The sequence below is a fragment of the Herpailurus yagouaroundi genome, unplaced genomic scaffold, assembly GCF_014898765.1.
Source record: "Herpailurus yagouaroundi ecotype Mexico unplaced genomic scaffold, PumYag 67700, whole genome shotgun sequence".
Lineage (NCBI taxonomy): Eukaryota > Metazoa > Chordata > Mammalia > Carnivora > Felidae > Herpailurus > Herpailurus yagouaroundi.
This window is the reverse complement of record NW_024420499.1, coordinates 5,978,419-5,994,086: the sequence shown is the minus strand read 5'-3', so window position 1 is coordinate 5,994,086 and position 15,668 is coordinate 5,978,419. Positions and strand designations below refer to the sequence as shown.

The 15,668-nt window shown below is 43.5% G+C and overlaps 1 protein-coding gene across 1 annotated transcript; it reads right to left on the bottom strand.

Moving 5' to 3' along the window:
- Window positions 1-6: 6 nt before the first annotated feature.
- On the bottom strand, window positions 7-15,663 carry IRS4 (insulin receptor substrate 4). Its single transcript, XM_040468423.1, is given in 3 exon segments — window positions 7-547; window positions 11,865-13,076; window positions 13,079-15,663. Coding segments are annotated over 3 exon segments (3,753 nt in total). The 5' UTR covers window positions 15,615-15,663; the 3' UTR covers window positions 7-542.
- Window positions 15,664-15,668: the final 5 nt, after the last annotated feature.

Genomic DNA, 15,668 nt, shown 5'->3' with positions numbered 1-15,668 from the left:
ATGTATGTAATACTCAGAAGAAAAAGATTCCAGATCATACCTACCTTCTCATTAACGTAACTTTTTTTTCTTTTTCTGCTCTTGTTTGAAGGATTTTCAACTTCAAAACTAAATCTAAGTATTATACATCAGTAAAATTGGTGTTGGCCACATTTACACATCTGTAAATAACATTTTTTTTAAAGAGGGAAAGGAAAGAGTTACAAGAGAGGCTTGCTTTTATAGTATTTGTTTCTTTTCAAAGAGACAGATGAGGGGCGGGGAGGAAAACCAGAAGACAAAAACAAAGTACAGTGTGAATTTCTTAATTCAAAATTACTTGATCCATAAGGCAGCAGTATGAATGACCTGTATTAGGATCATTCACCTGCCTGTATCCACTTGTCGGCTTTTATAGAAATAAATTCAAGCTGCTTTCTATTCAGAAGCCTCTGAATTCTCTTTCTTTTAGGGAGATCTGGAGTAGACAGATCTGGAGTAGACAAAGATGAAACTCCATAAGCATCACTTTTCTTCTAGAATGTGTTTTTGTGGCAGTGTAATCACTCTAGAAAAACAAGACGACAAAACAAAAAGTTACTTTCAAAATTAAAACGTGAAGTGCTTTCACCCCCACCCTGTTCTAAAGTGAACCAAAATCGAACTAGTAGTTTTTGTGAGCCACGCTGAGGAGACTGCTTTGGCATAGGCATGGAAAACTATCGCCGCCTGTGACCAACACTAGTGCAAGCCTGGCAAAAATGCAAGGGCAGTTCTTCCTTTTGCCCCCAGGCTGTCCCTCTGACATTTCTGGTGGAAGGCAACTTTGTATTGCGCACACTGTTCTACCTCCTCCCAGTGGGGCTGTCAAGTGAGCCAGGCATTGGGCAATGAGAAATTTTTTCTTCTCCTACATGCTTGATTATGCCCTCAACAGATGATGTGGCACAAGTCAATGGATTTAAGCACAGGGGCGCCTGGGTGGCTCAGTTGGTTAAGCATCTGACTTCGACTCAGGTCATGATCTCACGGTTCATAGTTGTAGCCTGGCATTGGGCTCTGTGCTGTCAGCTCAGAGCCTGCTTTGTTCCCCTCTCTCTACCCCTCCCCTGCTTGCGTTCTGTCTCTCTCAAAATAAATAAATGAACTTAAAAAAAAAAAAACACTGGAAAAAAAAAAAAAGGATTTAAGTACAGCCTTCGTGACAGTCTCCAGACTTGGTCACTGACATTTTTCCTAAAAGAGCAAAGTGATACCTGTAAAGGAGATTTGGCTACAATCCTCATCTGTCTAATAAAAAGAAGCTCTGGTATTACTGTCTTGGACTTTTGCTTCTTGAGAGGGCGCGTGACCAGGAGTGGGACAAGAGGAATGAGGTCTGGTACATGAAGAACACACTGGACTGGAGGGAGATGGATGGGGATAAATGGTTAGGAAATTGATTATGGCATGCTAGTGTTCCTTTAAGATCAGATCATAGCAAAGTACCACACATTCTGTTTCATTATAACCAATCTAAAGGAATCCATGGTAAGCATCCCTCAAAGGAGGTTTCAAAGTATAACATCTTTTTTTTAATTTAATTAAAAAAATTTTTTTTAACATTTATTCATTTCTCAGAGACAGAGAGAGACAGAACATGAGTGGGGAAGGGGCAGAGGGAAGGAGACACAGAATCTGAAGTAGGCTCCAGGCTCTGAGCTGTCAGCACAGAGCCCGACGTGGGGCTCGAACTCACAGACCACGAGATCATGACCTGAGCCAAAGTCAGACATTCAACAGACTGAGCCACCCAGGCTCCCCTCAAAGTATAACATCTTGTATTAAACCAGCAGTCAGTACACATTATAACTACTTGTTCTTTCCGAAGAGGTTTTAAAAATGTAAGCAACTTGCAGGTGGATGAAGCATCAAAGGTCTCCATCCCCCACGACCACCCATTTGTGGCTATTAGTCCTAACTCATTATATAGGGCTGTTCCTCCACATTAAAAGGTTTATTTTTTTAAAAAAAAAACACCCCCAGTTAGTAAAGACATTAAGTTTTCCTGTCAGCGGTGGGCTTAGGAAATTTTAAGTTCTATGGATCTATCAGGTTTACACCAAGGATGGAAGGTGTCTGTGAGAGTTATCCGTGCGAGTGCATACGAGCAGCTCAATTATCTGCTGCAAAATGAGCATCATTGAATTTTGCACCAACCATCAGCTAGATATTTTTAACAGAAATGTAAGGTTAGAAAGGCATCTCACCTAATTTACGTTGCTTTGTTCTTTTTTTTTTTTTAATTCAAGTTAATTAACATATAGTGTAGTATTGGTTTCAGGAGAAGAATTTAGTGATTAATCACTTACATATATATCCAGTGCTCATCCTGACAAGTGCCCTCCTTAATGCCCCTCCCCCATGTAGCCCATCCCCCCCACCTCCTATATTATGCTAAGGAAATAAGTCAGTCAGAGAAAAGACAACTATCATGTGATTTCACTCATATGTGAAATTTAAGAAACAAAATAGATGAACATATGGGAAGGGAAGGAAAAATAAGATAAAAACCGAGAGGGAGGCAAACCATAAGAGACTCTTAAATACAGAGAAGAAACTAAGGATTGCTGCTTTGTTTTAATATGAAAACCAAACATGTTCATATATAGCACACTGCATGTACTTTAAAAATGATTTCTTACTAACCTAAGTAATACATGACATTCCACATCTTTTCTAAAAACATACAAATTAAGCCTCATATGACTACTGCCTCAACATTATACTACATCTGAAATTAGGAGCATTTGTTACTATTTGAGTTGCTTTACTTTCTTCTTCACTTGTGTTTAAATGAGACTCTACTAAAAATTGGATTCTTGTTTCTTTTTTTAAGTGTTTATTTATTTTTGAGAGAGAGACAGAGTGCGAGCAGGGGATGGGAAGAGAGACAGGGAGACACAGAATCCAAAGCAGACTCCAGGCTCTGAGCTGTCAGCACAAGCCTGATGCAGGACTTGAATTCATAAGCTGTGAGATCATGACCTGAGCCGAAGTCGGATGCTTAAATGAGCCATCCAGGTGCCCCTTGGATTCATATTTCAATTGCTTCCCTGTAACAATTATACCTGCATGAAGTGAATGCTTGATAACCTACTAAACCCTAGAATATAATGGTGGGATTCCAAGTTTACGTTACAAAATATATTTGTCAACTCAATGCTAGGAGAAATGAATACTGCCATCCCAAAACAAGATAATCCAAAAATAATTTAATTTCCTTTTGAAATGCATTGTGAGAATTCAAACTACATATTTACCTTTATAATCCTGTTTTACTCAGGCCAATATTAAAATGAGTTTACATTCCCTGAGCACATTCCAAAGGACAGGAGAAGGAAGTAACTCAGAAGCTTGCTAGGTGGCAAAGGAAAGCAATTCAGGATTTAAACTCCACAACAACACTCTGCTCTGCACTCTGCTCTGTGCAATGAGTATCAAAGGGCTGATAATCACATCTTAGTTCTGTGTCTTGTTTATTTATTTTTTGTCCCTTGTTCATTTTGATGTCATTCCACCACCAGAAGCGTAAATGGTGATTTTTTAAAATGTGGCAAGTTTTTGACATGTTATTGCCACTCGATACTGACAGGTTATAAATGATTGCCTTATTGGATATTCTTACTTTCTAATTAATCAAAGATCTTTTGAGTGATGAGTTAGTTCCACCCCTTTAAGTGGGAGGTATACTCTTCAAGTTCTTTTTTCTCTAAAAAACTCATTGGACTCTGATGGATCAAAACATTTTCCTACTCCTCCCGCCCCCCCCCCCCCAAAAAAACCTGGCAAGTATTGTTTTCTTCTCAAAACAAATGAAGTAAACTTTTCTATTTCAATTTGTATAATGCTATAAACCTGAACATTAATCTTTAATATACTAATAAAGCACACATGACTTCAATATCCCTGGAAATTTGTAGGGCGAGCCAAGAAAGCTTTATACCAATCATAAACATGCCTCTATTGCAGTTTGAAGTCCAAAGCAGCAATAGTTCCCTTGCCCAGAGAAAGCCAAAGCTATAACAAGATATCCAGTTATTCTCTCTTTCTCTTTCCATTCGTCCCAATCTCAATGCCTTAGTTATCTTTCGACTCCAATTTTCCTATAACTCAAAAAAAAAAAAAGTTTTTCAAGTTCTTCTGAAAATTCCTCATTCCACTTATTAGTCAGTACACTACCCCTGCAATCAACTGGTGATCAGACTGGAGCAACCAAGGAAAGTGTTGAAGCCAAACAGATGCAAGGAAACGAAGAGAAATAGAAGCATATACCACAACGATGAATGCACAGTAACACAATTATATTATTTAGTTTAGTGGTGCCTCTGGCTTATATATAGCTCTTTTTTTTTTTTTTCAATAAGAACAGATCATCACACCTCGCTGTACCCTGTGAACATAACAGGAGGGTGATTCTCTAGGAACTGGTAAAAATCTAAGTGCTGTCCCTCAAGGGTGAAAACTAGCTATAATTACTGCTAGTCTTTACAACACCAATCGTACCCCACTATTGTCTCCTTCCTAGATCAGAAGAGCAAACGCTTCTCCCCATGGTGGCAATGGTTTGGGTACAGAAGTGTTGAAAGAATCCCTAAGGGAAATTGATGACACTTGTAAACCTCCATCTCCTCAAAGGTCAGCTCAATTGTTGCACACCTGCCCTTCGCCAGCGGGCCCCAGACGACTTATGTATGTTCATTCCAGCCTTGATTATCTGGATACAAAATATTTGGGGATCAGCTACAGGATTCTTACCCCAGGTCAGCTTCTCCCTACTTCCCAACACACACTTGGGCCACTTCGCTCTGCTGCCTAGTTACTGCAGACTTAAAGAATCCAAGTTACTAGAATTCTAATATAGGCAGTCTCTGATTTACAAAAGAGACATATTCCAAGGCTCATTGTCTAGTTGAAACTCCGAATAAATTATCGTCAGAGAAGCAATGTTGTAAATAAATGGTGGGTAGGTTCGGAGGTCCATCTACATGAGCCTATATTAACCTATGCAGTTCTTAACCTAATAGAGGAACTGCTTTGACTCTACCCAACCATCACTTAAAATTACAACCTCATTTCTATTGGAAGATGTACTTGAGTCTCTGATTTAAGACTCCAGGGATGTAGCTCTTTTAACCATGGCAATGGGAAGAGTGTCCCCTCTAAACTCAAGTGGCTGGAATAACTGGGGATGGCGTGGCAGTAGAAAGGAAACTATGGTAAGAGCTTCAGCAACAATAGGGTGTCCTTCATGGGGTGGGTGTGGGTGGGCTCTGGGGGTGAGGACTGTGTTGGTATGCCTCTGAAGCTGTAGGTACAACTTATGAAAAAGCAGGAGTGAAAAGTCACATTTATTGGTCAGACTTTCAAGGATACCATTGGTGCACATGGGAATAACTTTCTTTTTTTTTTTCATTTTTTTAATGTTTATTTATTTTTGAGAGACAGAGAGAGAGACAGAGTGCTAGCAGGATAGGGGCAGAGAGAGAGGGAAACAGAGAATCCAAAGCAGACTCCAGGCTCTGAGCTGTCAGCACAGAGCCCAACACGGGGCTTGAACTCGTGAACTGCGAGATCATGACCTGAGCCGAAGCTGGATGCTCAACTGCCTGAGCCACCCAGGTGCACTGGGAATAACTTCTGAGATGAATGTAGAGATAGACTTCATTGATACTCTAAGGTTCAAGTCTACAAGTAGAAAATGAGTAACTGTAGAAAGGCAAATTATATAAATTGTGAAAACTAGCTAAAATGACTACAGTTTATGGGGAATCGGATATTCAGTAAACCAAGAAGGTCTGGCTAGCATCAGATGTACTGTGGCCAATCCAACCATGAAAATAGCTTTAAACACTGGCAAAGCCACCTCTGTGGCAACAAGTGATAGGACAGCGGGCAGTGCAGTCTTGGGCCTGCAGAGCAAGGAGCCCTTTGAGAAAGGCCCTTCCTGCAAGCTAAGCCCAAACTACTGTGAAACAGGAACAAGCAACACCTGGGGGAATGAGTCCTCCCGGAGCTCCCGAAGGACTCCCAGAGTGCTCCTCATCTTTTCAGCCAGAGAGATACCAGGAAAGGACATGGTTTCCTAAACTTAGGGACACAAATTTGGCAAAAGGCACATGAAGCTAAGACTCTCATAACACAACAAATGCACCCCTAACCCATGTGAAAGGGGTGTCAGGAAGCGAGGGGGAAAAATAGTAACTTTTTCATTTCACTAAAAAACGTATAAGTACATGTTTTCCATTAATTCCACAAGGAATTAAGCCCTCAAGCAGAAATTACAAAGTACCTTCTAAAAGAACGCAAATCTATAATAGAATATACATCTACATTTGAAAAAATCTTGAAAAATTCCTGTTTCTCAAGTGTTCAGCATACCTTCCCAAAAGAAGATGGATATGTAAGACCTATAGCTGCACAACCAGTAACCAAGGCAGAATGGCTAGAGGACACATCTTAAGTTCAGAGAGCCAAGCACATTATCTTGGCAATTTTATCAACAGCTTTTAAATTAGCAAGCTGGCAGGTGTGGTGAAAATGGAATGTGTTGTCATGTATTCATTTTATTGTTATAAAAAGGTACCCTTTTTCATCTCTCAGTCCTCAGTCAGGACTAAGTGATATTTTCCAGTGAATGATCCTAACCATTTAAGAGCCTGGCCACACCTCTTAGACAAAACATACTGCAGGCTTTAATTAAGCATTTTACAAAAGCTATTTTCCAATACTGCCAATAAAATGTCTGGGCTATTTTTATATAGTCTTAAAGCATTTAAAAAAAAAGGTGCTAAAGAAAATGAATTTAATTTTAAACAAGGATTTTTATGTCCCAAGGAGAGGATTTGATTTTCAAGACTTCTAAAATCTACTTGCCTGACTGCCAAAAGCAAGTTCGCTTTTTAAACAAATGAAGAGCATCTATATCTACCACCCCTTTTCTTCCACCTGTCTCGCTTTTTCCTATTTGCCCACTGTGACAGTTGAGATTCGAATATCAGATTTGATACATACGGAAAAATGAAATTAAAAGGGCTTTTTGCTTTAACTTGCAAATGCCGATGGATTATTGGGAAAACCAAAGATGTCTAACCTCTGGTAAGGAAATGACCATTAATGGAAGTTTACTGAATGCACTCTCATCTCGCTTCCATTCCTTTCAGTGTGTCCGTGGCATCCAACTAGATACACCATTTGTGTGGAGGAGGCAAAGATTAGCAAACGCCTCCCCAAACCAGATTTAAAGATGCAATTCCAGTACAGGTCAAAGTCTTTTATTCTAAAAGCCATGACAAACGGTTCAACGGAATGAAAATTACCCAAGCTCTGGCAGATGGTTCACAGCTGTAACACTCTAAATGAATTACTTTCCCCAAAATTCCTACTATCAAATTCAAGAAAACTTGTATTTTTTTCAATCCTTGCCTATATAATGATGGTTTTTTTCTCATTTTTCTTGATATTTAATCTTTCAAATTGGTCCAAGGAAGGAAAACATGTTCACAAGGTTGTATGTTACATTATGAATCCAGAAATACAGTTTCTCCGATGTCTTATTTATTTTATAACCAGTCTAGTGTATCTATATAATGATCTTTCATCAATAGGAAAAGAACAGATTGGACATATGATGAAAGGGACTTGAAATCAGATGCATGGGTTTGGTTTTCAGCTCTGTCACTTACCTCTTTGACCATGGGAAAATTCTTAACAGCAGCTTCAGTTCCAGTACCTACTGTCCCCCAGTAAAATAATGAATGTGAATGAGTTTTGCAAATTATAAGGCCATATGCAACTTTTAAACATTCCCTCAGCCAGCAAGTTGACAATTTAACAACAGCCCTTTTTAACTCACATGCAGTATTTATTTCTCCTTTATACTGGTCACTCTTATCTAACCCAATGTGAAGATTTTTGTGTCATTCTAAGGAAGCCCAAGTTTGTTCCCCAAACAGCTGCCTGCCAATGATTCTGAAGTATCTTGGTTCATGTTTGGTGATCTGGGAGAGCAAAGGGAAGCAAGAGGTCTTGTTTGTGTTTTTAGGCACGTGTGATATTCTGTTGTGCTCAATTAAAGTCCTAGTCCTTGTTTAAAGATGTTTTGCTAGTGGCCAAAATTTTTACCCTGGGAGCATCACTGTTAGAATGAATGTAAATGCGTATGCGTAATGACTGCCAACAACTTTAGTGAACTTTAATTGAATGAGGTCCTCTTTAATTGTTATAGGTCAAACACCTCTACTCCAAACGACTGTCCAAATTTTTTTTCAGGGGGTAGGGGTAGATGTTGTCTAAAATAAGTGACCTTCCAATGGTGACTGAAAATCTCCGCTATCCTGAAGATTTTATTCTAGTAATTTATAATAAATAACTCCAATACAACAAAAGGAATTTGCTTTCAGCACCTATAATTTAGAGCAAGAGGATTTGGCAGTAGTACACTGAAAAGAAGCTTACCCTTCCTTCATGCTAATAACAGTGTATAACATTTCAAAAGGTAGTTAGTATGGATTTTTTCTTTCTTTTTGCTTTCTAGTAACAAGTGCTATCATAACATTACTAATTTGGCTGATCAATTCTATTGCCCCTTCTAGTGCTGTCCTTATTCCTCCTATCTCTGGAATGGAAAAATCTGAGTTTTTCAACTTAAGTCATTTCAAACTATGAATTCTACCTCAGATACAGGAGAAGAGGCAAAAATGCATGTATGAGTCAAGAGTCAGACTAAACCAAATAAGAAACTACATTCTCCTCCCAAATGCTAATGCTGATAGCCCATGTGTTTAAAATGTGAAGACTCTCTGCCCTTTAAAAATTATTTAACTTATAAAAAAAGTCAAACCCAGGTTATTTTTCTGCGTGTTTCTAATTGTCTTGAATGGATGGCTTTAACACACCTACTTATATGCAATGTAACTATGGGTAAATGAGATTATATATTAATGTTGTGTTACATGAACAAAGGTGTCACACAGCTTTATAGTCTCACTTCATTTTGTTATAAACAGACCCAAACTGTAAGGATCCCAGCCCTGAACAACCATGTAAACCATTTTAAATGAAAGTAAAGACTAACTGAAAATTGGGATTTGAGGACAGACAACTTTAATTTAGCTTTGTGCCTCTAAAGGTAATAATAACAGTGTAACAGCAATGACAACAATGATATTAGTTATATAATAATTCATGTACAACACTTCCTATGTGTCAGGCACTGCTCTAAGCACTTGCCATAAATTAAAATTACCCTTCGAGATACATAACTCCTAATAAAGACTATGACTTTGTTCCTTTGTGAAAGAAGATTTTTTTCTCTTCTAACATGATGCATATATATGATACATATACACACATATATTTAATGTAGATACGACGGTGGAGAGAGATAAAAAATGGGTGAAAATTAGTCTATAGCTTTATAATAAAAAAAAAAAAAAAACCTATCAGAATTAGCCACACTGTTCTTACCACTTCACAGACAACATTCTACCATATCAATTTACATTAAAATGGTAACAAAAGTTGTTTCCTGCAATACTTTCTCTCTATATGTCTTTCCTTTAATATATATATATATATATATCCCAGCAACTTATGTGCCGAATCACTCTCAGGACCAATTTACTTTTGCAAGAAACTAAATCATCAGTTTAAACAGCTGAAACTTCACTTCGGTGTTAATCCAATCAGAAAATAAAACTATATTTGTAAACTGCTTTAAAGTCCCCAATGCTTCCACATTCATTCTCTTTTTTTAAGCTAAGCACCCTCCTCCCTGCAAGATGCAGCCTCCTCTCTGTAGTCACTCAATAAAGTCAGGAATTTCTTCAATGGACAATACATTTAGAGAATAGCAAATCTCCAAAACAGCTATAAAGTCATTTGAAGCTATTTATAAATCAATAACTTAACTTAAAATGATGACAATTGGATCTAGATAATCCTTGGGAAGTCAGGGTTTATTTCAGGAACAAGTTTTCACTAATTGTAACTTTTGCTTAAACAAAGAGTATTGAAAAGTATAGACAAACCTCTATGGAAAGTTGTCCAGCCAAAGAACCACAGGGAAACAGGCAGCTAGGCACATCTACATTAACACCACAAACAGTAACTTCAGCAGCGAGGTTCAAGCCATAGCTTGAGACCAATTTCCAGATGTAATAAAATAGACCAGATGAATAAAATAGACCTGTTCCTGAAAAGCTGGTTAAATTCTTGGAAATAGAATTCTCTATTTTAAATGCATGGGTCTGGTAGTAGCAGGTACCGTGCGCGCGCGCGCGCGCGCGCGCGCGTGCGGGTGTGTGTGTGTATGTGTGTGTGTTGGGAGGCGGGGGTCACAATTTAAAGGAGATCTGAACTGAATCCTGTGGCAAGCCAAAGCATCCTTTTGTCGTTTTAATGATTGCTGTTTAATATGTCCATGCCACAAATGTGAGTTTTTGAACGGCAAGTTTTCCAAAGCAGGGGAAGAAAGGGGAGGGGTTACACCTGCACTAAACAGGGAGCTTGTTAGGTGACTGTTGTGATCAGTCCCCAACTTGTTCTGCCTGATCAAGCACAGTGGGCAGAGATCCAATCACAAAAGAATTCCACAAAGCAAGCAAAGCAAAAATCTTCACTAAACTAGCTACTGGAATGGAAACTGCTGGGGTGCATCTCTTCCCTTCACTGGAAACGAAGCACATTCTACTGAAGAGGAAAGGCACAGGCTATGGAGACATCATCTTCCGAAATCATTTCTTGAGCGTGTATCTAAACACGCTGATAACAACATTGCATAATGTACACATGAGATTACTCAAGGTCTGCTTCTCAAACGTGACAGCTCCTACTCTTCCTTATTTCTTCCTTGGAAAAGTAACCCTTTAAGAAACTTCCACTGTTCCAGGGTAGGCTGCCCCTGGGGTCAGGTCTTCCTCCAGCCTTATTATGTTGCTTTACTGGATTTCCCAGAAGACATACCAATTAGATGTTTTCCGTGCTTTTTAAACCTTTCAAACAATATTCATACCCATTATCAAGTTGTCACAAATCCCTCTTTTGGGGGAGTTATATGAAGAAAATGAGGCACAGCGAAGGTGGCTTGCCTGTCACTACGAGTGACAAGAAAGGAACACTCAAGGTTGTTGGCAATGTATCCTGTGTAAAAACAAAACAAATCAACACAAAAACACATTCCAGAGCCAAATACTGTCTTCTTTTAATCACTTGTTTCAGATTACTTCTGTTTTGTTCCCTCCAGACATTTATGCTAACAATGGAGATTTAACTTTGTTGGTAAATCACAGCAAACTAGCTTAGTAACAATGACCGCTTTTAAAAAGTAACAATGACTGATTTTAAGTGACTTTCAAAGGAAACGGTCTCCTTCCCCCAAATGTCACAGTCGATTATCACTGCTGAATATTCTGTGCTCTTATTAAACTTGTAATCAAATACGGGCATTTGTAGAAAAGTAGCTTTTACTTGTTGATTTGAAAATGAGTTGATGGGATCCAATTTATGGTATCCTGTTTGCAAAAAATCATTGTTAGGGAAGGATTTTGAAAGCATCCTCATGCTATATATATCCTTAAGCTTTTAATTACTCCTAAAAGGATGGAACCCATGTTTAAATGACAATCGATTCTTTTCCAAATAAAGAAATGTAGGATTGGATCAAAACTTAAAAGTTTTTCCAAAGATCACAAGGCACTGCACGAATACTGAAAACTGCATTCTACTTCTCCTGCTAAGTAGGCACCAGTTAATGAAATATTAACTCCCTTTTTCCTAACACCGTAGACATCGATTCATTAGGCAATAACCATTAACGTGGGGAAATGAATTCTAAAGTTACCAACCTCTGTGGGGAGAGTCGAACTTCTTGTTGTCCGGTCTGGCAAAGTCCATTCTCACGTATGTATCGTCGTCGTCGTCGGAATCCTCACGCTCCCGGGGAATCGGCACCCGGCGGCGGGGTGGTAGCGGTGGGGGGGCGGCCGCTGCAGCCCCGTTCTCATCTCGGGCCAGGTCTGCATCTGGGTTTGGGGCCCTCGGGTTCCAGCCACGGGCAACGTCTGGGGCCCCCCTTACCGCTTCGGCGGCAGCAGCGCTAGCAACAGGTTGGAACCGGCGGACGGAGGCGGAGTCAAGTCCAGCGGCGGCCTCCAAGCCTCTGGCGGCCGCACCGATGCCCGGGGCCGCGGCGAGGGCGGAGGCGGCGGCCAAAGCCCGGCCCACGGCTAAGGCTGGCGCAGCTACGGAGGCTAAGGAGGCGGAGAGGTCTCTCTCAAGGCTGTCGGTGGGGAAAGCCGAGACAGCGGCTCTAGCGGAGGCAAAGAAACTTTGCGAATGGCTCTGCGGGCGTCTGCGCTCCAGCCCGTCTTCCTGCAGCAGCCTAGCCACAGGTGGTGGTTCAGAGCAGCGGCTGGGGGAAAGAGAAATGTCCATACAGCACTCAGAAAATGGGTCGACCACATAGATTCGACCTGTTTCAGCATCATAGCGAATGGCACTGTCAGCAAAAGGCACGGCTGGTGTCATTGCTGGATTGAAAATCACTTCAATGTAGTCACCCTCTTCCTCATTAGCATTACCACCTGTAGCACTGGGAGGAAGAGGCACAAATGGCCACCTAGCACCTTCCAGAAAGAGGGGGTTGGCACCTGGAAAAGCTCTTAATAGATTCGAGAGGCTGTGTGCTGGGTTCGGAAATGGCACTCTGAACTCAACATTCACATAATTAGAAAAGGCTGATGGTCTGGGGCCAGCAATGATACTCCACGAACCTGGCAGTCCTTGAATAAAGGGGGCTGGCATATTAGCATCTCTCTTAGTGAAGTCAATGTTGACGTAGTCACCAGAGCTGTCAGCTTCTCTCTGCTCACGTGTGGGTTTTTGTGATTTGGGCTTGATTTTATTTCCTTTTGTAATAAAAGAAAGGCGGTTAGGTCTCTTAGCCTTGTTCTTGGAGGGGCTGTTATCTCCAGGCTTTGAGAATGACCCCTCAACTGAAGGCTTTGAAACTGCGTCTTTGGGGCCCCTGTTAGATGAGGATTCTTTGTCTAGGCCCTCCCCAGGAATTTTCCAGGTAACATTGGTACATACTCACTGTGGTCACTCTGTCCCAATGGGGAGCCCTGAAAGGGATTTGGCAGAGAAAAGTAAGAGCTCCAACTTTTAGAGGAAGAACCACCCTGAGGGTTTGGGGGGTTTTTTGGAATTGCACCCGCTCCGGGAGCCATAAACATATAGTCACTGTCACTGTCATTGTCCTTTGCCTCGTCATCCTTATCAGGATCAGGCTCTTTTGGAGGACTTGGGGCAGGTGGTGGGCTCACTCTTGGAAACATCATCATGTACCCTCTTGAATCTTCAAAAGGTGATCGAGAGTGGCGTTTTGAAGCAGAGAAGTTTTGAGGAGCCATCGGCATATAATCGCTGGAGCTTGCCAGAGGGGCGGCCACCCCTGGCCTCATTGGCACATATGGGTCATCTTCGTCTTCATCAAAAGCTCTGGCTCTGTGGGGCCCCCGAGCTGCACCTTCTGGGGTCTCTGCCTCTTTGACTTCTTTGGCTTCTTTGCGTTCTTTTGTGGCTCCTCTGTCGGTACAAAAGTAGAGTCGGAACCTTCCCCCAGACTTCCCTTTACCACCAGTTGCTCCAGGTGGAGGGGGTGGAGGTGGAGGAGGTGGAGGTGGTGGCATTTGCTGCTGCTTGCTTTGAGTTAATTTGCCAAAGTAGGATCTTTTCTTCAGAGATTTTCCACGTTCACCACTGCCTTCGGGGGTCTTCCCACCTCCTGGGCCTTTGCCCCCTCCAGAGTTCTTGCCACCACCTGAGCCATGACCATCTCCAGATCCCTGCCCACTGCCCGAGCCATGTCCACCACTGGCTCCCTGGCCACTGCCTGAACCGTGCCCACCCGCAGTGCCCTGGCCATCTCCTGAACGCTGGTTTCCTCCTGCCCCCTGGCCCCCTGAGCCCTGGCCACCGCTTGAGCCCTGGCCACCACTTGAGCCCTGGCCACGTCCGGATCCCTGCCCTCCACCCGAGCACTGACTTCCTCCTGAACTCTGGCTACTGGAGCCTTGGCCACTTGAGCCCTGGCCACCTCCAGAACCCTGGCCATTTCCTGAGCCCCAGTTGTTCATGGGCATGTAGTCACCTTCGGTTCCTTCCTGATCCTCTTTGCCCTGAGGACTGTCTTTTTCCCCAGAGTTGCCAGGGCGAGATGCTTCAGAGGACAGGCAAGCTCTGTGCTTGGGGGCTTCTACAGGATGCGGGACACGCACCGGACTGGGTGTTGGGCGAAAAAAGCTGGCTGGCACTGAAATCGCTCTCCTGGACCTGCGCGCTCTGGGCAGGTGCAGTCTTCCTCGCCTGGAGGGGGGCACGGGCTCGCTGGGTGTTATGTAGCGCCTGGTGAGGAGCATCTCGTCTTCCCCATCACCAATGGCCCTGAGGTGGCAAAACTGCTCAAAGCGGGACCTTCTCAGCCAGCCGCTGGGTTCCAGCGGGAGCGTGTCCAGGTGCCTCCTAGCGGACAGCAGGGTTAACAGGTGGGCGCCGATGCTGATGCTGTAGCTGCGGCAGCGGGCTCTGTATTCGTCTGCACACAGGGCTCTCATCTTCTCCAGAAACAGCTCGTGCATGTTTTGGGCCACCACGCAGTCATCGACCTGCATCCAGAGTTCCCCCGGACCGATGACGGTGGACCTACCGACTTCCAAGAAGAAATACTGCTCTGAGTGCCCGCAGCGACGGATGCTCAGGAGCTGGACGACCACGCTGGCCACTTCGGTGTTCAACCTCACAAAGACAACCTCCTCGTCGGTAAGACAGAGCCGGAACACGCCGCTCAGCTCTTTTCTGTGCCCCAGCCCCCTGGGTTTGACTATTACTTGCCACACATCTTTGTAGAAGGGTGGCTCCGCCGCCGCTGCAGCCGCCAGCGCGGCCGGCTCTCCATCAGGCTGCGCGCCGGGCGTGCCGCAGCGGCGGCGCTTGCTCTCGAGGATGAGGCGGCTGAGCAGCAAGTACCAGCTCTCTTGCTCCGACTCGTTCTCGGCCACCATCGCGAAGTACTCGTCCTGGGTAAAGAGGGCGATGAGGTGTCGGTACCTTGCGTCTGCCCGCTGGCTCACCGAGAAGCACTGGTACAGGATGATCACGCGCCGCGGTGGGATGAGCGCGGGGACCGTGGCGCCGGAGGCGGCCGCCGCCGCTGCAGCCGCCGCGGCGCGGACACTGTGCCGGAACTTCCTGGCATTTTCGTAGTATTCCAGCCGAGCTGGGGCGTCCGCGGTCTCGAGTTTGAGCACGAAGTAGCGCCTGTGCCCATGCTTCTGCTTCCGCAGGTAGCCGCGTTTGCAGACTTCGTCCCCGACGGGGAGGTCCTCCTCATCTGACTCGGAGTCTGACCGGGAGCCAGTGGCCGTGGAGAGCCACATGGCTCCCGGACAAGACGACCCGGTCCCAATGAGTGCGGTCGGGGTGCCCGAGGAAAGAAGCGGGGTGGTCGCCACCGCAGCTAGCGCTGCCGCTGTTGCCGCTGCTGTAGCTCTCAGCCTCCTTGTCGCCTGGTCGCGAGCGAAGGAGCAACTCGCCATGGTGATGAACGATGGTTTTAAGGTGAGCGCGGGGGAGGGTTGGGGGAAGAGGCC